Source organism: Simochromis diagramma, unplaced genomic scaffold (genome assembly GCF_900408965.1).
Source record: "Simochromis diagramma unplaced genomic scaffold, fSimDia1.1 OVJJ01000302.1, whole genome shotgun sequence".
Lineage (NCBI taxonomy): Eukaryota > Metazoa > Chordata > Actinopteri > Cichliformes > Cichlidae > Simochromis > Simochromis diagramma.
The window spans coordinates 7241391-7263766 of NW_024386792.1; the positions used below are offsets into that span (position 1 = coordinate 7241391).

Here is a 22376-nt window from a genome sequence, read left to right on the forward strand (position 1 = left end):
GTCATTGTGAAGTGTTTTCAGCACCAGGGGCTTTAGCTTTTCAGGAAGCACAAGTTGTCGATGCTGACGATTCAGTCGATACAGTATTGCTTCCTCCACCACTAGCTTCTTCCATTCATAAAGCAGCCTTTTCGTTTGTTTGCTCATTTTTCTCTTATCTCTTTCATTAGGAGTCCAGTTTCTGAGCTTTAGCGAAAGCACCTCCTTTATGGCTGTATCATCCTGCTGTGCTGCCTGAATATCTGCAGATGTAATATTGGAAATACTCTCAGGTGGCACAGTGTCTGCATTTCCCCTATTCACCTGTAAAGCTGCTGCCCCGGGCACCTCATCTCCCTGCCTTGCTTTGCTTCCTTGCCATGCTGTGGATACAACCTCTGATGACATAGTCTCTGTGTGATCTGCCATTCTGTCTTGGAGTTTTACTGGGTACCTTGACAGGGTGTCTGCATCTATATTCAGCTTCCCCGGTCTGTATTTGATGTCAAAGTGGAAGTCAGCTAGCTCACCAACCCACCTATGTCCAACGGCGTTTAGTCTGGCAGTGCTCAGAACGTATGTTAAGGGGTTGTTATCAGTGTAGACTGTGAATGTCGGGGCATAATACAAGTAGTCTCGAAACTTATCACAGATGGCCCACTTGAGTGCTAAGAACTCGAGCTTACCAGAGTGAAGGTGATAGTTTCTCTCAGCCGATGTCAGTGTTCTTGAGCCATATCCGATGACACGTAACTTGTTTTCCTGACTCTGGTACAGCACTGCACCTAATCCGTCACCTGATGCGTCCGTGTGTAGAATGAATGGAAGGTTGAAGTCTGGGTATGCTAGGGTGGGTGGAGTCGTCAGCACATCCACAAGTTTAGCCAAAACAGCCTGGTGCTCTGCTGCCCATCTGATGGGTGTTTTTGATGGCAGCTGTCCTTTTTCTTCCTCCTTAGCTCTGCTTTTGTTTCCATTTGTCTCATGTTGATTGTTGTTTTTACCTTTGTCAGCACTGCTAGGTTTCTGGAGAAGTTCAAACAGCGGCTTAGCCAACCGAGAAAAGTCTTGAATGAAGGAGCGATTGTACCCCAGGAATCCCAGCAAGGACTTAACATCTCTAACAGTGTGAGGCACTTTATCTTTCAGAGCCATGACGGCCTCCAAGTCCTTTGGATCAATCTTAACTCCATCTCCTGATACTAAACGTCCAAGATGACAAACCTCTCTTTTGAACAACTCACACTTCGCAGGTCTCAGTTTGAGCCGATGTTCTCTCATGCGGCCCAGAACTTATCTGAGGTGGTTGACATGTGCCTCAAAAGATGTAGAATAACACAACACATCATCAAGATATGGAGCACAGCACTCATCTCTAATTCCGTCCAGCACTCCCTCCATACACCTTTGGAATGCTGCAGGTGCATTTGTCAAACCAAATGTGATTCGAATCCATTCATAAAGCCCCCACGGTGTGCTGAAAGCTGTAAGGTGTCTGGATTCCTCACTTACAAACCCTTGGTGATATGCGCTTCCTTGATCTAATATCGAGAACCATGTGTTACCACCCAGGTTGCCAAGTAAGTCCTGTATGCGTGGCAAGGGATGACGATCTGCAAGTGTTTTTTTGTTCAGTCCCATAAAGTCCACACATAGCCGCAAACTATGGTCCTTCTTACGGGCACAGACAACTGGAGAGGAGTAAGAGGACACAGATTTGCGGATCCAACCTCTGTCTAGGAGATTCTTTACATAGTCTTTAACCTCCTGGTACAAAGGCTTAGGGATAGAGTTATAGCACTTTTGTACTGGATTGTTGTCGGTTACATTAATCTTCAGCTGCAAGTTGGGTATGCAACCTATGTCTCCCTCCCCTCTAGCAAACACATCAGATTCCTCAAAGAGCATCTGACGCACAACTTCCTGCTGCTGCTGATCAAGATGCTCCAAGTTAACAGGAGGATGCCATTTTTTTGATGTATAAGTCTCTGGGATACTGTTGTGACTGGCTTGGCTACCCTGCGTGGTACGTATATATGTATCAGTACTTGACTGCCCTGACTGCTGATAAGGGGGACCAAAATCTATTGGCCTGCTGTCTATGATTCCTTCTATGCAGCCCAAGGCCATCCTTGGTGGCAAGAAGATATCATGTTTGGTTGAATTGCAGACTGGGATTTTTACAGTCTTAGATGCACCAGGAGGCACATTAACTAAAGCAGGAAATAAATCCAGTCCATCTGGGACATCTCCTTTTAATGCTGGTTCAAATAACATTGTCCCCTCCTCAGGCCAACCCCTGATGTGGCATTTCACTTGACATATTTGGCCACTAGGAACTGTGAGACCTCTCTTTCCTAATCTGATCATCTCATTCCTAGTTTGTTGGCCCGTTGGGGTTTCGCTGACAACAGAAACAATTGTTTCAGCAGTATCTCGATGGAGTTTTAATGCCTCTGCTAGCAAATCACTTAACATGACACTCCCTGATCTTTCCAGACTTTCAAGGATGAGCTCCTCTATCACATTGAAACCTAATAACAGACCATTCACACAGCTCTGACTCACTAGCATGGGTACATGTATGGCTATATGGCCATGTTTTTCACTTCTGATTTCCACAAGTACCTCAGCCCAACCCTCAAAGGGGACATCCGTCCCATTAGCTGCTGTTATTCTGAGTGGATCATTTGGCAAAAACTCTTCAAGCGACCTGACTTTTGTGTCTGGTAGGTGCTTCTCTAGCCACGACTTTGCCATTATCGTGACCTGAGCACCACTGTCCAGTAGCACCTCAGTTGGTACCCCATTAAGGTGACAGGTAAACATACACCTTTTGCCTATCAGTCGAGCTACACGGTTTCCTTTCCCCGCTCTCTTCCTTAGGAGTGGCTGATTATCAGTTGGAGTCCTGCTCTCATGGTTTGTTACAATGGTTTGGGACCCTGGCTCTTGTCTGATCACTGGTGGTCCCTCCCCAGTGACCCTCTGATGTTTCCCGATTTGTTCTTGGACAGACAGCCCACCGCCCGGTGTCCCTCCTGGCCACACCGGAAACAGTGGTTACAACTGGCAATCCCTTGGGTTATACAGGGCCTGCATTTTCCTTTCACAGAGGACTTGGATGGTTGGGCAGTACTAAGTGAGCTGACCTGTGTGGACCCAGAGGGACTTCCCTCTGAAGTGAGAGCCTTCTCAATAGCCTTGGCCAAAACAGACACCTGTGCTGTTAGTTCATGCAGGGCTGCTCGTTGTGCCTGGACTTCAGCTTGGGTTTGCAGGACGGTGGCTTGGACCTCGGCTGGAGGCTGAGCTGCGGGTTGTCTTTCACCCTGCTGCATGGCACTAACTGTGACTGCTTTTGCTTTCTGTGTCTGACCTAGGCGAGTCTGTCTCTCAACTTCTTCACTAACTGACTTGGTCATTATCTCTAGGATAAAGTCATCAGCACAACTCATGTTAGAAATGAGAGGCCTTAGGTCTCTTCGGACATGAGCGTATTTCTCACTCATTCCCTGATACAATGAGTGAAGAAATACTCCTTGAATCAGTTGACTGGTATATTGGAACTCTGAGCTACTCTGCTGAGAAGCAAACATCACACGCTGTTTTAGCCCCATTAGCCGGTACATGTACTGATGTGGACTTTCTCTGTCCTGTTGTTTAGCATTGCTAAGCTCCTGAAATAGCTCTGCACTGCTCTTGTCTCTCAGGTGTGCTCTGAGGAACCGTTTGAGCTCAGCCACCGTTAATCCAGGTTTGGTCATTAGCATATCCTTAAATGTACCTGGTTTAATTATCTTTAGGACAGTTCGGATTATCTCTGCTTCTGTAAAATTCTCAGCTAGCCCTTCATCAATCTGTCTACACAGAGAGCTATAACTGACATCTGAATCTGAGTCAGAAATCTGTCCACTGTGGAGCTTGAATTCTCTACGAGGCAGGAGCGCTGCAACATCTGCCAGTTTTATAACATCAGTTACTTGACTGGTTACCATGCAGGTTCTATCTGCCTTCACACTAACTACTGAAGGTGTTACCACAGAGTCTGTTTCTGCACCCAGCTCACAGTCCTCATCTGCAGCCACCGGAGGTCGTTGCAGGTCAGTGATGAAGTCGTTGAATACTAGCAGGCGAGACATGCCTTGGTCCTCCTGACTTGCCAGCCGGTCACTTTTCAAAAAGTCCACAATGAAGTCATAGAGTTCCACCTCTGTTGCATCATCTCCTGGTAGGTCATCTTCCACCTCATCCTTGATGGTGTCTACAAGCTTGTACAACACCTCTGTCTTAGCAGTGTTAATAAGCTCATGAAGCTTTCTCTGTATTCCTCGTCGCAGCTCCTGCACAGCCGCCATTCTGGTACCACAGATGGAGCAGACGTAGCACGTTGGTCTTGGTTTATTACTTTATGATTAGCTGCCGTCAAGAGGAGGCACTAATCCCGGACGAGCCCCCACGATTGTTGCCCCCCTGGTGTGACAGGTGCCCGGGAGGGGTGCGATCCTAGATCCTATAGCTGTGTATTGAAATAAAGAGGCACAGATCATGAACTTGTTTACGTTTCAACTGCAGGATTTATTCTGCTCATCAACAGTGGAACAAATCATTAATCGCCTCTCATAAGAACCAGCAATTCTTTGTAACGTGTGGCATAACAGCTGTCAGCGCATTGTCAAAAGTACAGGAATAACCTTGGCGAGTATACATTAACCATCATAAATATAGATAACATTGGCTCGCAGTGACCAGGTTGCCTCAGCCTTTGTTCCGGTTACACATACATATCACTGCATCAAGAAATACAATGTACTGTAACTCACAGCCCGTGAATAGCAAATAACCATTCATATACAGCACATGAGCAGCTATGCAAGCATTAATTACAGCCTTTGCATCCTGTCTTACTTCAACAAGACATATAGAGAACACACAACTGAGAACGTGCCTTAGCATCGCTACGGTACTTGAAGCTCACTTCCCCCGCTAGCCAGTCCATTAGCCTAGCACGATCACGTTCACATCACGATCTCATTCAAAACACAATACTTAAACAGTACTTAACTTATAACGGTATACTTTCATTCACGAGTTCACAACAGTCTTATTGCTTCTACTGTGTTACCTATTAGTCATTTTGAGGACTAGTAACCCACCTGTGTATTGAAATAAAGAGGCACAGATCATGAACTTGTTTACGTTTCAACTGCAGGATTTATTCTGCAGATTTGCCTCCCAGAGGGGGTTTACGCTCCTCCTGGCCGCTATGCGCCACCTAGTGGTATTTTTCAAGTAATGCCATGGAAGATGTAAAGTGTAATTAGAAAAAATACTGATTTAACACTGAACGATATAACAAAGACCAAATTATAACTGGGGTGTTCCCTTTTTTCCTTGTATGAAGACATAAACTGAACTAACATCCCCATAAGTCTTTTTATCTCTTAACTTTTTAACTATTAGTGTAATCCAGATTTACCAGCCACACATTTCAACTTAAACACAGATGTTAACCTTTTACACTGGCCCATGTGTGGATTACCTCTGGTAAACCTGATCTGGGCCACCAAAGGGCCATCATTCTTAGTGGTATTTGGGCCATGTATAAGTTGTGTGCAGCCACGGGTGAGTTGCAGACACACTGCTGGCCCTGTGCTGGCCCAGAACAGTTTCAGCTCTGGCCCCGAACAGTTTCAGCTCTGGCCCCAGATGTCAGCATAATGTGTAGCTTAATCAAGCCATATAATAACAACATGTGCCGGAACATAATAGTGCAAAAGTAACATGACAAAACTCTGTTCAGACAGTGAATGGACTGATTCTTATTCAGCACTTTTCTACTCTCTCAGATTACTCAAGGTGCCCTATACAACATGCCCCATTCACAAATCACACTCTTTCTCTAAACTGAGTGCTTCCTAACTACATTCATACTCTTGACATGCAGACTGGGGGAGGCAGGGATTGAACCACTCATCTTCCAATCAGAAGGTGACCTGCTCTACCGCCTGAGCTACAGCCTCCCAGTGGAAACAATGAGTAAACTGTCACTAAGTTTTGGATAAAGTGTACACTCACAAACCTGTTAAACCTGCATTTGAAACGTTGGCTACCCTAGCAGTATAGTATTGCAACATGGTATTTGGGTATTCTAACTAAAATAGGAAAATAGGAACATAAATAGTGCCATCATTGCCAGACCTGGTCCACATCTGGATGACATACCACTTACCATGCCAGAAGTCAGCCAGCAGTGCCAGCTTGACACCAGATCTGGGCCAGACCTGTCTGCTATGTGTAATGAGGCAACTGTTATTGTGATTTGGAACTGAATTCAGTTAAATTGAAATTGAAAAAGAACCTGACTTTCAAATACAGTACAACTGATCTTTTTTGGAGGTTTTATTTTTTTTGTGTGTTGTTTTGTAACCGCTCTCTGGGAATCAACTTATTTGTGCAAAAATACAAATTTCTGCCTGTCAAACTATGTTCTTTTTTGTGGTTGTTCATAGATTCAACTAAAGAAATAGTAACAAATTAACTGTATCTGTGCTAGACTGCTATTAACAAAGTGCCTATAGATACAATGTAATCATTAGTTCTTTGCACATTCGTTGGTAATGAGTAGACACAGCACTGGTTTGTCCATTTATTGAGGTGCAATGGCCAAGTTAGTCACCCGACACAAACCCACACAGCAGATACTGGAGACAAAACTGAAGAAAAAGAGACCCACAAAGAAGCAGCACCTGAAGACTTTTCCTAAAGGTCTAAAAAAAAATCTGAAGAGAAATAGTATTTTTGATTCTTATGGTTTGTGTTATTTCCATCAAAGTATAAAAAATAATGTTTGTATATAAAATGATGTCAATTCATCCAGCTATTTTTGAGCTGCTGAAAATTTGGGTCTACAGATAAAAGGTATCGGTATTTGTAGTTCTTACACAGTAAATGCAGTATTTTTCTAGAGACACTTGAACTAAAGCTGAAAGTCTGCAATTCAACATTATCTTGATGGTTTGTTTGAAAATTCACTGTGATTGTGTACAGAGAAAAAATGAAAAAATCTGTGTACAAAAACCAGAGGTGGGACCAAGTCATTGTTTTGCAAGTCTCAAGTAAGTCTCAAGTCTTTATCCTCAAGTCTCAAGTCAAGTCTCAAGTAATGTCAGGCAAGTCAGAGTCGAGTCTCAAGTCACTGGTGTAAAAGTCCAAGTAAAGTCACAAGTCTGAAATTTTGAATTTCAAGTCCTTTCGAGTCTTTAAAAAAAAACGAAAAAAGCATGTTGCAGTTATATGCTAAATGTAAATATTAGACCATGTAATTTTTAAATCTGTGTTTTTCTCAACACATGACAAAATAGTGAACGTAGAAAATATACACAAATTGTGAAATTGCACCTCTATAAAATGCAGCTCAATTAAACTTAGCTCCAAGAATAATTTTCACTGACAGTTCTGAGATAAGCTGCATGTTATTCTTGGATGCGGTTGTAGGACCGGCTTTAAAATCGCATGACAAAAATATCATACACATTAAAAAAAAAACTGCATCACCAACATAGCCTGGAAAACATTTGCTAGTTAGATGAAGTCAGCTATCTCATTGTAGCATATTTATATGCATATTTAAAATCATACGGTTCTTGGAGTGAGTGCATACACTCATGAAGTTTAGTAACTTCAGGTCACTGCAACAAGCCCAGGTACAGTTTACCGACGGATGGGTGCAGGACCTTGAAATGCACCGTGTAGAAAGTAAAGACCATCGTACGTATCATAAGTTTACCAGTCTCACAAATCGTCGTCATAAATACACATTCGTTAACCGTTTATTAATAGGACCTTTGAGCTCAACGGTAATTAATTAGTAGTGGAAATAATTTCTGGTAGCATCACAGAAATGTAGCAGTGACAATAATACTGTATGCTGTAATCGTACTGGGCAATTAGTGATACAAAACAACTGTTTTATCCTGTGAATAAAAGTATATGTTTTTGTCAATGTACCATAATAACAGAAGCGAAACACAATATTGTGTCAGGACAATTCACTATTTATGCACAATAAACACAATAAATAAAGGAGCATAGCGCGACAATTTCTGTTCAGCGCCAGACTTGCTTGTAACCTATATCACCAATTATGTTATGAAAATGACGCATTAACTACAACAGCAGACTGACCTGTGTGGAAATGCTTGAGCAGACTAACCTGTGAGCTGGAGTGTTCTGGGACGTTATATTTGGTCTTTGAATAGCTGCAATCCAGTCGCGTCTTTGTTACTTCGGAAACATGGCTCGAACAATTTCTCTTCAACGACGTAATCCGATAACAACCGATCTCTTTACCCGTCGGCTTCCTGTGGCTGTCATGCAACCAGCTATTGCAGTTAATAATACAACAGCTTCTTGACATTTTTGTGTTTCTTTTTATCGCTGTATAACTGATTTTAATTGAAAGCCTGCGTGCGCTAGTACCTCTTGCCACGAGTTCCCAGAATCCTTTGCGGTTCTACCCGTGAATGACGTCACATTTTCAATCTCTATATAATATGCATGTTAAATTTTATATTTGGGGTAAAATATCAAGTCTTTTCAAGTAAACCGGTTCAAGTCCAATTCAAGTCCCAAGTCATTGGTGTAAAAGTCCAAGTCAAGTCACAAGTCTTAGAACATTTTTTCAAGTCAAGTCTAAAGTCATAAAATTAATGACTCGAGTCTGACTCGAGTCCAAGTCATGTGACTCGAGTCCACACCTCTGACAAAAACTTGTGGTGATATTGATAGTTTTTCTCTTTTCCAAATTGAATCTTGACTGACACAATAGTGAGCAGAAAGATTTAATAAAAAAATCAAGATTCAATTTGGAAAAGAGAAAAACTAATGCAAAACAAGCAACATTGTGCTGGCTTCATAAAAGCAATGCTGGCTTAAAACCACTCATTGAAATTTCGTTTCCTTTTACGATTTCAGGGAGTTATAGTGGGTGCAGCTGTTATAGTAGCTGTAACAAGTGCTTGTAGGAGGGCAAAGAGAAGCTGCTGCAGGAAGATATTGTTGTTGTTGGTGATCTGTAGAGAGAAAAAAAAACCCAAAGCTTTTACAGTTCATCTGTGATTTGAATGTGGAGGCGAAAGAAAGCACTCGCCTCATGTGAGCTGTGGTGAGAGTCACCATAGTGTCCGTGTGCCCTCACCATCATCCAAAGTATGGTATTACTTGTATTTGCATATTAAAATAATATCTGCTAATATATCACTTATGATAATACTTGCAGGTTTAACCAGAGTCCCGCACAGGAAGCATCCAAGCAGAAGTACTTTCAGTATTGTTTCAGTTAATGTACCTGTTGAAAAAAGATTAAAGACAATAAGATATGCTAAAATGACAAATTCACTCAAGCAAAAAAAAAAAAAAAAGTCTTTCACAATCCTTACTCAAGAAATGCTAAGAGTAAAGATTTAATCACCTTAAGTTGTAAGGCTGCAGCAGATTGTCTCAAGGAGGTTGTTGTAGTGGTGTTCTGGATGTTCAGCTTTTCTTATATACAGTTACTGGATCAGCTTTGTTAAGAATACATCCTCCTCCACATTTCAAGGTGTGGCTGATGACTAGCCCTGTAAAGCCAAGTGTAACATATTTGATCTTTTTTTTTTTACTTTTGTGACTTTTTGTTGCCAGATGTAGCAAATATGATACAAATTTAAATAAATGTATGTGAAAATTTAAATTGAATATCTTTTTGAAAACATTTCATCAGAAGGGTTCAACAAACACTCAAAATTTAAAAAAAATGTTCTGGCATTTATTTCACAGTTCAAGCTGATATAATTATGTTGGACTCATTTCATCACAAGTATCAGAAATAACACAGTTTAATAGATTTGTCCAATACTGAAATGTTAACATTAATCTGAATATAACCAGAAAACATTGCACATTACCACCGTAATGTAGGTCTCCACCCTGTAGTGTTTGCAAACTGGTAAACAGATGGAAATCCTCGCTATGATTACAAATCAGGAGCTTTACCAGCTTAGGCAGTTTACAGACAACACCCAGTGTAGCATCAGGGATTGTTGGGAAATGAGTCGCTGTTATAGGTTTGAGTTTATTTGATAGATGGTCCACATAAAACTTAAAAGTTATTCAATTTGGGTGACCGTGTTTCAGGGGGTGGGGAAGCTCATCTTGTAACCGGATGGTTGCTGGTTCGATCCCCAACTCTGTCTGTCTTGGTTGTTGTGTCCTTGGGCAAGACACTTCACCTACTGGTGATGGCCAGAGGGGCTGATGGCGTGATATGGCAGCCTTGCTTCTGTCAGTCTGCCCCAGAGCAGCTGTGGCTACAACTGTAGCTTGCCTCCATCAGTGTGTGAATGAATAGTGGAATTGTAAAGTGCTTTGAGGGTCTTGAAAAGGGCTATATAAATGCAGTCCATTATTATTATTAATTAAAGAACAGGAAAGGTGGGTCCTTGCTTGTGTTTTTGAAATGAGAGCTATACCACACCAAAAAAGAGCTGACTAAACAACAAAACCAGCCAGGTCATAAGCTAACATTTTGCTAGGATTAGGTTCGAGTGCCCTATCACACTACATATATCACACTTTCCCGCTGATAAACAGTTTCATCACATTCTCACATTGTATGAGAGCTTATTTGTCAAGAGGCTGAGTCCAACACTGTTACATCAACTTCAGAGAAAGTTTCATTAATGCTGGCTAACATCAGTTAACAGCTAAAATCAGCAGCAGTTACAAAGACAAAAGTTCAGGATATCTTCAACAACCCACCGCAGTGTCGCTGCCATCACACAGAAGTGAGCTTCATAAAGTTGTATCGGACTTGTTGCGTCTAACTTTTGGTAAAATCTTCTTTGGACTGATCAGACAAAAGTTGACCTTTTTGAGAGGTTTGAGGCATTAGGCCAGTCCCTTTGGTGCAAAACTAAAACAGTGACAGTGGTAAAACTGTGACAGTGGTAGTGACTTCTTTTCTCTCTACCATAAAATCCTGAAGGAGAAAGTTATCAGTTCATGTCCTCAAACTCCAGTAATTTGATTAAAGAATGCCCAAGGCAAGACAGGAGAGTGGGACAACTACTTTTTTTTCAAGTGAAAGTCCTTAGTGATTGCTTAGGTGTTACGAGCATCGGAACAGCTGAGAAGCATTTTCTCAAAACACTGCGCTCTCCTACTCTAAACGCCACATCAAGATGGACAGATTCAGTTTTTGGACTTCCTTACCAGGATGATTGAGCATGCATCAAGATACTTTACAAAGCTTGTTAGACACTGTGAAACACATCATGAGGATCCCTGGATGTTAGAAGATAAATAAAAATGGTCATGGACACTTGCATTTTTAAAAATTCTTTTAATTGAAACTGCAGTGGTAATACACAAAGATTTATTATATAGATATAAAGATAGAGAGGACATAGTGACCATTCTTCATATATTTTTACGTGTAGACAATTGTACGTAAGGAACATTCACAAACACATTTTAGTTTTGTATGTGAATACATACCTGGCAAATCTCATATCACTGTGGTTCAGCAACAAGATTAGCTCTTGCATACACAATAGACCACAAATCCCCAGTATTATTCTATGAAATACAACATTTCTTCACATTCAAGACCTCTAGGACAAAAGAAAATATCACTGAATGCTGACTGGAAGACTGGTACTTAACCCTTTAGTTTTAAGTATCTCAGACCAAAATTGATATCAAGTACGGACAATGTACACAACAGTTTCACATTTGAATGTTAGACAAAACCAACCATGGTATATAATTTCTGACAGAAATCATACCTACTAAGAATTAGGTGTAATTCAGGTGTGTCCCTGATTATTGCCCAATGGTGTTTCTCCTTATGAAGATTTGGATGTTTGCTAAGAGTTACAATTTCCCAACAGTTACGCAAATGAGGTTAAATCATCACTTGCAACTGTGTATAAAAAGCTTCACTACCAGTACAACATTACCACAATCATCCACATCTCTGAGACAGTCTGCTGAAGTTGTGAAGACCTGACGGTAACATTTCTCATCAATCCTTTATTGCTTCTGTGTTTTCAGTGTAATGTTGGTTGAATGGTGATTTTGCAGATGGTTTTGACCACATCTCATCTGAAATATTCTCAACAGGTGAATCACTGAAACCATGATCAAGGTTGTGTTTCTGCTTGGATGCCTGCTGAGCCTTGCTCTGGCAAATCCTGTAAGTGTAATATGACTGTAGATGTAGGAGCCATTCTTGGGTTAATACCTTATGTGGTCACTAGAGGTCACCTTTTTCTGTTTTGATTATGTAATGTAAAGGTATTTAAGGTAGACGCACGTAATCGGCGTCAGGTGTGTCATTGAGAAGGCAAACAGTTTGTGACCGTTGCGCTGTTATGCTAAGTCGATACAGAATAAAAGACCAAAAAGGACAAGATACATACTGCTGGATTTATTGGACTGTGAACTTAATTCATGCATACCAGTGACATCGCGTCACCCCCGTTAACGACCACCTCAGTGGCTTCAAGCGTAGGCTTAGCCTCTACAGTAGACTAAATTAATGTTTTAATATATAATGTATAACTATATCTTGTACTGTGTGTGAAATCGTGTCGCCAGAGACTGTATCAGTGTTCCTGTACTGTCATATCCAAACAACACATTTGCATGTATTTTTTTTAAACAGATTGACTCAGCACACGAGCGTGATGCACGTTCTTCTAGTGAGGAGGTGAGTCCCATGTTTGTCTTTCTACGTTTGAACATTAGACACACTGGACTCTCCGATATTATCATATCCACAGAAAGCCATTCAACAGAGAATGCATTATCCCATGTAATAATATTTATTACTTATTTTCTTGCAGACTACTGGGACTACCACAAGTTATCTTGCCCTGGTAGCAGCTCTTCTACAGAATCCAACACTTCTGCAGAATCCAACGCTCCTTGCAGCCATTCTTGCTGCTATACGATAAGCTGCTCCTTCACCAACAGCTATTACTGTTACAAAGAATGAATTGAAAATGAACCAACAATGAATAAAAACCCATGTTGAACGGCATCATTGTTTTTCATAATTTATTCACACAGATTATTGAAAATCTCCACTTATTTTTGAATGACTTGGTCTTATAGAGAGTTTAAAAAAGCTTGTACGAAAATACTTGGCCCAAGTTAGTAACCCCAAGTTACTCTGATGCATCCATTGGAGTATGAACGTGTGTGAATGTTAGCTAGGAAAGTTAATATGGTTGAATGTGGCATGTTGTATAAAGCAGGGAGAGTAGAAATGCACTATATAAGAATCAGTCCACTTACCAAAGCAATACAGCAGCTATTAAAGACAAAACTGAAGATTAAGAGAACCAAAGAGAAGCAGCAACCGAAGACTCTGTAGTAAATGCCAAGAAGAACATCTGAAGGGAGGAGACACAGTATTCATGATGTTCATCTTGTATAGACTTAAGTATTTCAGTCAAAGCATAAAAAAAATGATGTTTGTATATAAAATGATGTCAGGCCATCCAATTAGTACTGAGCTGCTCAAAATTGGGCACTAAAGATAAAAATGTTTGTAATACTTAAACAGTTGATGCCATTTTTTGTAAAGACCCACCCACATTTAAGGTGAACGTCTGCAATTCTGCAACAGTATCTCAGTTGTTTGATTTAAAATTCCCTGTGATTGTGTACAGAGAAAAAATGGCAGAATCTGTGTACAAAAACTTGTGCCTAACCATACAATACAATGGTGTTTGTGAAAAACAAACAAACAAAAAAAATACACTTTGAGTCTATTTGATTTTCACTGATGAACTTTATTTGGCAGCTACTAAACACAACAGTGATCAGAAAGTCAAAAGTCAAGATTCAATTTAGAAAAGAGAAAAAGTAAAGCAAAACAAGCAACATTGTCCTGGCGTCATAAATGCAATGCTGGTTTAAAACCACTCTTTGGTTTTTTAGTTTCCTTTATGATTACAGGGAGTTATAGTGGGTGCAGCTGTTGTAGTAGTTGTAGCAAGTGCTTGTAGGAAGGCAGAGAGAAGCTGCTGCAAGGTGATGCTGTTGTTGTTGTTGGTCATCACTAGAGAGAAAAATATCCATTTTACAGAACATTTTACAGAAAGTGATGTTCAATAAGATAAATAGATAAGTTGAGAAAAAGTTAAGATACAATAAGATGAACTAAAATGACAGATTCATCCAAGCAAATAAAAATGATCCTTCACAATCCGTGCACAAAAAATACTGAGAGTAAAAATGTTATTTGTACAGCTGCAGCAGACTGTCTCTGTCACAGCTGCAGAGGCAGATGTGTGGGATTTTAGAAGAATGGGGACCCAAATGCAGACATGGATGCGGGAGAATGTTTGAACAGAAAGCGAGCCTTTATTTATGGATGATCAATACTGCAAACAGGCGGAACAGAGAAAAACTAACAAACCTAAACTAGGGAAAACTAACCATAAACATATAACCTGAGGGTGGACCAGAACCAAAGGATGAGGAACCAGGAAACACAGGAAAGCTGATGGAGAGAACGCTGAGGCAATACAGGGAAGACATGCAGAGGTAACACAGGAGGGAGACATGGCTCAACCTAATGAACATGACGAGACAGGGAGGAAGGAAAACTGAATACAATGACATAAGACACGGACCTTCAAAGTAAAACAGGAAACATAGCGACTGAACACAAGATACGTAAACTTAACAAAGAGACCGGGGAGACAGAGAACATAGGAACGTGAAACGTGGGATGGGAGGGCACCGAGTAGACAACACAGAACACAGGGAAGCCAAATACCAAAACCTAAGAACTAGAACTCAAGAAATACTACTGAACTAGGGAGCTAGAAATACTAGGACAGAAACCAAAACACTAACAGTGAAAACCATGAATAACAAATAATGAAGAAATTCAACCTGCCAACACGGACGATGATGCAGTTCTACACTGCAATCATCGAGTCCATCCTCACCTCCTCCATCACCGTGTGGTACGCTGGAGCCACTATCAGGGACAAACAGAGACTGCAGCGTGTTGTGCGCTCTGCTGAGAAGGTGATTGGCTGCAGACTCCCATCCCTGCAGGACCTGTACACCTCCAGGACATTGCGGCGTGCAGCTCGGATCTCAGCTGACCCTTCTCACCCTGGACACAGTCTGTTTGACCTGCTCCCCTCAGGCAGGAGGCTCCGGTCCATTCGCACCAGAACCTCTCGCCATAAGAACAGTTTCTTCCCCTCTGCTGTTGGACACATGAACAATAACCATATGACTATCCCCGCCACTAACACATGACCCTACGCTGTGTTCACTGTATCATTCCATGTTTGGCACTGATCACCACCTGCACTCATGTATATATCTTTCAATGTAGCACTCTTAATTCTTACTCTCATGTATATATCTCATGTATATCTCATGCACATATCTTTCCACGTAGCACTTTTAATTCTTATCCCTACTTTTATTTTTTCCATGTCTATTTAAGTGTTATTTATGACACCATGTTTGCACTGAAGCACCGCAGCAATTTCCTAATGTTGTAAACCTGCTCAACATTTGGCAATAAACCCCTTTCTGATTCTAATCAAGAAACACAAATTAAACAGATACAGAACACTGGGTCACCAACTCAGGACTGTGACAGTCTCAGAGAGAAGGAGGTTGTTGTAGTGAGATTCTGAATGTTCAGTGCAGGAAGCATCCAAACAGAAATGCCTTCAGCATGGTTTCAGTTATTATAGATGTTGATAAAAAACAAACAAACAAAGACATTAAAGACAATAAGATAGTAAAATGACAAATACATCAAATTAAAAAACAAAACAATTATCTTTCACAATCCTTACACAAGAAATGCTGAGAGTAAAGATTTAATTACCTTAAGTTGTAAGGCTGCAGCAGACTGTCTCAGAGAGAAGGAGGTTGTTGTAGTGGTGTTCGGGATGTTCTGGATGAAATAATACAGGTCAACAGATTTGTCCAATACTTCAATGTAAACATTAATCTTTATATCTGTCACGGTCCTGGGTCATTTGACCCAGCATTTTCAGTTTGTTGTATTTTGGTATTTATCTGTATTATGATTTATGTTCTGATTGTTTAGTTATCGTGTTTTGAATATTATAATTCTATGTTTCAGTTTATTCTGGTTTAGGGTTTGTTCTTAGGGTTTGTGTCTTTCTGAACTGTTTCCTATTTCCTGTTTTACTTTGAAGGTCCATGTGTTACATCATTGTATTCAGTTTTGCTTCCCCCCGTCTTGTCAGGCTCATCAGGTCCAGCTGTGTTTCCCACATGTTTGTAATCTCCCTGTGTTCTTCAGTGTGTATTTAAGTCATGTCTACTTGTGTGCTGTTTGCTGGTCCGTCTGTGTATCTACCGTGTGTTTTCCCTACTGTCAACCTTCATGTTCCTTCGCCCACCTTCCTTCATGTTCTGCTTTGCTGTTTTGTAGTTTAGTTTCTCCCAGTGTAGTTTATCTTTAGTTCCGTTTTGCCATTCGCTCCTTGTGTTTTATGTTGCAACAAACCTCCTTCGCACCTCAGTGAATGCCTGCTCTTGGGTCCTCATTTATTCCTCCACACGGCTCACCCCGTTTTCCGTGACAATATCAGTGTTTGCCAACCACTGGAGAAATGATCAGGTGTGCCCTGGAAGATTATCTGGTTCCACCTGATTAGTACTCTAAGCAATGGGCATGAGTAACAGGCAGAACAATTACTTTCTCTTCCACTAGAGGGCAGTAATTAAATAGGTTGCCAACTCCCAGTAAAACAGAAGGACAGGAAGAAGAAATTACATAATAGTCATGCTGTGAGACCACGCAGGGCGTAATAGCAATAGATGAATATTTGAAAAGAAAAAGTAGTCAATCTGATCTGGGTTCTGGAGAAAATTCTGACCTAGCTGAAGGCCATAACATGACTAGTGGTCAGAACGAGGCAAAAAAGGTATACTGAGGACACACTGAATCATTTCCACCACGGATTCTCAAGGGAAAATTATCAATATGCTTTTTGCAACATTTTGTTTGGTTGTGTGCTGTGTGATTTTTCTAATGTGAAATATTGGCCATGGCTCCAAAAGTTTGGGAAACACTTCTTCATATAACTAGAAAGTAATGCATATTACCACTGTAGGTGTCCACCCTATAGTGTTTGCAAACTGGTAAACAGATGGAAATACCTCACTATTATTACAAATCAGGAGATTTTGCAGCTTAAGCAGTTAACAAACAACACCCAGTTTTTTTTTAATGACTTGCTGTTATAGCACAAAGGTACATTAACTTTTTTTAATGGATAAGAAGACAAAAATCAATTAAAGAACATCAAGAGCAGGTCCTGGTTTATGGAATCCGCTCGTTTCTGTTCTCTCTCTCTCTCTCTCTCTCTCTCTCTCTCTCTCTCTCTCTCTCTCTCTCTCTCACTGTCATTACCTGCAACATTTTCAGGGGTTCCTAAACAACCAAATATCACATGTTGCCATATAATCTTTTGATTGGTTGACAGGATACAAGTCAGCAGCTTGTTGCTATTTAATTGTGCTGTAGCAAAAGGGTTTAATCAGGTGTGTCCTTAAATATTGCCTAATTGTGTTTCCTCTTATATCAAGATGAGGATATTTACTAAGAATTATAATTTCCCAACAGTTATGCTAAGAAGGATAAATCATCTCTTGCAACTGTGTATAAAACGCTCCACTGTCAGTACAGCATTACCACAATCATCCACATCTCTGAGACAGTCTGCTGAAGTTGTGAAGACCTGACGGTAACATTTCTCATCAATCCTTTATTGCTTCTGTTTTCAGTATAATGTTGGTTGAATGGTGATTTTGCTGATGGTTTTGACCACATCTCATCAGAATTATTGTCAACAGGTGAATCACTGAAACCATGATCAAGGTTGTGTTTCTGCTTGGATGCCTGCTGAGCCTTGCTCTGGCAAATCCTGTAAGTATAATATGACTGAAGACTAAATTAATGTTTTAATATATAATGTATAACTATATCTTGTACTGTGTGTGTAATTCAGTCACCAGAGACTGTATCAGTGTTCCTGTACTGTCATATCCAAACAACACATTTGCATGTATTTTTTTTTTAAAACAGATTGACTCAGCACACGAGCGTGATGCACGTTCTTCATCTAGTGAGGAGGTGAGTCCCATGCTTGTCTTTCTACGTTTGAACATTAGACACACTGGACTCTCCGATATTATCATATCCACAGAAGCCATTCAACAGAGAATGCATTATCCCATGTAATAATATTTATTACTTATTTTCTTGCAGACTACTGGGACTACCACAAGTTATCTTGCCCTGGTAACAGCTCTTCTACAGAATCCAACACTTCTGCAGAATCCAACGCTCCTTGCAGCCATTCTTGCCGCTATACGATAAGCTGTTCCTTGACCAACAGCTATTACTGTTACAAAGAATGAATTGAAAATGAACCAACAATGAATAAAAACCCATGTTGAACGGCATCATTGTTTTTCATAATTTATTCACACAGATTATTGAAAATCTCCACTTAGTTTTTGAATGACTTGGTCTTATAGAGAGTTTAAAAAAGCTTGTACGCACAATACTTGGCCCAAGTTAGTAACCCCAAGTTACTCTGATGCATCCATTGGAATATGAACGTGTGTGAATGTTAGCTGGGAAAATTAATATGGTTGAATGTGGCATGTTGTATAAAGCAGGGAGAGTAGAAATGCACTATATAAGAATCAGTCCACTTACCAAAGCAATACAGCAGCTATTAAAGACAAAACTGAAGATTAAGAGAACCAAAGAGAAGCAGCAACCGAAGACTCTGTAGTAAATGCCAAGAAGAACATCTGAAGGGAGGAGACGCAGTATTCATGATGTTCATGGTGTATAGACTTAAGTATTTAAGTCAAAGCATAAAAAAAATGATGTTTGTATATAAAATGATGTCAGGCCATCCAATTAGTACTGAGCTGCTCAAAATTAGGCACAAAAGATAAAAATGTTTGTAATACTTAAACAGTTGATGCCATATTTTTGTAAAGACCCACCCACATTAAAGGTGAACGTCTGCAATTCTGCAACAGTATCTCAATTATCCATCCATCCATTCGCTTCCGCTGATCCTTTTCAGGGTCGCGGGGGGCGCTGGAGCCTATCCCAGCTGTCATAGGGCGAAAGGCGGGGTACACCCTGGACAGGTTGCCAGTCTGTTGCAGGGCTAACACACAGGGACAGACAACCATTCACACTCACATTCACTCGCACATTCACACCTAGTGACAATTTGGATTAATCAATTAACCTATCCCCACAAGCTGCATGTCTTTGGACGGTGGGAGGAAGCCGGAGTACCCGGAGAGAACCCACGCAAACACGGGGAGAACATGCAAACTCCACACAGAAAGACCCCGGCCTGATGGTGGAATTGAACTCAGGACCTGCTTGCTGTGCGGCAACAGTGCTAACCACCGTGCCACCGTGCTGCCCTATTAGTATCTCAATTATTTGATTTAAAATTCCCTGTGATTGTGTAAAGAGAAAAAAATGGCAGAATCTGTGTACAAAAACTTGTGCCTAACCATACAATACAATGGTGTTTGTGAAAAACAAACAAAAAAATCCCAACACATTTTGAGTCTAACTGATTTTCACTGATGAACTTTATTTGGCAGCTACTAAACGCAACAGTGATCAGAAAGTCAAATGTCAAGATTCAATTTAGAAAAGAGAAAAGGTAAAGAAAAAAAAGCAACATTGAGCTGGCGTCATAAATGCTAGGGAAAACTAACCATAAACATATAACCTGAGGGTGGACCAGAACCAAAGGATGAGGAACCAGGAAACACAGGAAAGCTGATGGAGAGAACGCTGAGGCAATACAGGGAAGACATGCAGAGGTAACACAGGAGGGAGACATGGCTCAACCTAATGAACATGACGAGACAGGGAGGAAGGAAAACTGAATACAATGACATAAGACACGGACCTTCAAAGTAAAACAGGAAACATAGCGACTGAACACAAGATACGTAAACTTAACAAAGAGACCGGGGAGACAGAGAACATAGGAACGTGAAACGTGGGATGGGAGGGCACTGAGTAGACAACACAGAACACAGGGAAGCCAAATACCAAAACCTAAGAACTAGAACTCAAGAAATACTACTGAACTAGGGAGCTAGAAATACTAGGACAGAAACCTAATCTAATAGACTCCAGTTTGTGCATGTAAATGGAGAGTCCTCTTCACACACTGAGGTTAATTATGGAGTTCCACAGGGTTCAGTGCTAGGACCAATTCTGTTTACATTATACATGCTTCCCTTAGGCAGTATCATTAGAAGACATAGCATACATTTTCACTGCTATGCTGATGACACCCAGCTCTATCTGTCCATGAAGCCAGATGACACACACCAATTAGTTAAACTGCAGGAATGTCTTAAAGACATAAAGACCTGGATGGCCGCTAACTTTCTGCTTCTTAATTCAGATCAAACTGAGGTTATTGTACTCGGCCCTGAAAATCTTAGAAATATGGTATCTAACCAGATTCTTACTCTGGATGGCATTACCTTGGCCTCCAGTAACGCGGTGAGGAACCTTGGAGTCATTTTTGACCAGGACATGTCCTTCAATGCACATATTAAACAAATATGTAAGACTGCTTTCTTCCATTTGCGCAACATCTCTAAAATTAGAAATATCCTGTCTCAGAGTGACGCTGAAAAACTAGTTCATGCATTTATTACTTCCAGGCTGGACTACTGTAATTCATTATTATCAGGATGTCCAAAAAACTCGCTGAAAAGCCTTCAACTAATCCAAAATGCTGCAGCAAGAGTACTGACAGGGACCAGAAAGAAAGAGCATATTTCTCCTGTTTTGGCTTCCCTTCATTAGCTTCCTGTTAAATCCAGAATTGAATTCAAAATCCTGCTCCTCACATACAAGGTCTTAAATAATCAGGCCCCATCTTATCTTAATGACCTTGTAGTACCATATCACCCTATTAGAGCGCTTCGCTCTCGCTCTGCAGGCCTACTTGTTGTTCCTAGAGTATTTAAAAGTAGAATGGGAGGGAGAGCCTTCAGTTTTCAGGCCCCTCTTCTGTGGAACCAGCTTCCAGTTTGGATTCAGGGAGACAGACACTATCTCTACTTTTAAGATTAGGCTTAAAACTTTCCTTTTTGCTAAAGCATATAGTTAGGGCTGGACCAGGTGACCCTGAATCCTCCCTTAGTTATGCTGCAATAGATGTAGGCTGCCGGGGGATTCCCATGATGCATTGAGTTTTTCCTTTCCAGTCACCTTTCTCACTCACTATGTATTAATAGACCTCTCTGCATTGAATCATATCTGTTATTAACCTCATATCTGTTATTAACCTCTGTCTCTCTTCCACAGCATGTCTTTATCCGGTCTTCCTTCTCTCACCCCAACCGGTCGCAGCAGATGGCCGCCCCTCCCTGAGCCTGGTTCTGCCGGAGGTTTCTTCCTGTTAAAAGGGAGTTTTTCCTTCCCACTGTCGCCAAAGTGCTTGCTCATAGGGGGTCATATGATTGTTGGGTTTTTCTCTGTATCTATGAAGCGCCTTGAGGCGACTTTTGTTGTGATTTGGCGCTATATAAATAAAATTGAATTGAATTGAATTGAAACCAAAACACTAACAGAAGAAAACCATGAATAAAAAATAATTAAGAAACACAAATTAAACAGATACAGAACACTGGGTCACCAACTCAGGACTGTGACAGTCTCAGAGAGAAGGAGGTTGTTGTAGTGAGATTTTGAATGTTCAGTGCAGGAAGCATCCAAACAGAAATGCCTTCAGCATGGTTTCAGTTATTATAGATGTTGATAAAAAACAAACAAACAAAGACATTAAAGACAATAAGATAGTAAAATGACAAATACATCAAATTAAAAAACAAAACAATTATCTTTCACAATCCTTACACAAGAAATGCTGAGAGTAAAGATTTAATTACCTTAAGTTGTAAGGCTGCAGCAGACTGTCTCGGAGAGAAGGAGGTTGTTGTAGTGGTGTTCGGGATGTTCTGGATGAAATAATACAGGTCAACAGATTTGTCCAATACTTCAATGTAAACATTAATCTTTATATCTGTCACGGTCCTGGGTCATTTGACCCAGCATTTTCAGTTTGTTGTATTTTGGTATTTATCTGTATTATGATTTATGTTCTGATTGTTTAGTTATCGTGTTTTGAATATTATAATTCTATGTTTCAGTTTATTCTGGTTTAGGGTTTGTTCTTAGGGTTTGTGTCTTGTGCCTTCGTGTTTAGTGTAGCTTTAGTTCAGTGTCACGTCTTCGTCTTTCTGAACTGTTT

General features: G+C 40.6%; 1 protein-coding gene and 2 long non-coding RNA genes across 3 annotated transcripts; 2 read left to right on the forward strand and 1 right to left on the reverse strand.

The window, feature by feature from the left end:
• Window positions 1-2930: 2930 nt before the first annotated feature.
• LOC120728900 lies at window positions 2931-6120 on the reverse strand. The gene is made up of 2 exons (XM_040024164.1): window positions 5136-6120; window positions 2931-4498 (listed from the first exon to the last, which is right to left on the reverse strand). The coding sequence occupies exon 2, from the start codon at window positions 4335-4337 to the stop codon at window positions 2940-2942; it is 1398 nt and encodes a 465-aa protein (XP_039880098.1). The 5' UTR covers window positions 4338-4498; window positions 5136-6120; the 3' UTR covers window positions 2931-2939.
• A 5803-nt stretch (window positions 6121-11923) lies between these two features.
• Window positions 11924-13066, forward strand: LOC120728901. The gene is made up of 4 exons (XR_005694798.1): window positions 11924-12033; window positions 12145-12217; window positions 12689-12733; window positions 12870-13066. It is a non-coding gene; the product is annotated as an uncharacterized LOC120728901 (long non-coding RNA).
• Window positions 13067-17667: 4601 nt separating this feature from the next.
• LOC120728903 lies at window positions 17668-18513 on the forward strand. Its single transcript, XR_005694801.1, has 4 exons — window positions 17668-17792; window positions 17902-17974; window positions 18134-18181; window positions 18317-18513. It is a non-coding gene; the product is annotated as an uncharacterized LOC120728903 (long non-coding RNA).
• Window positions 18514-22376: the final 3863 nt, after the last annotated feature.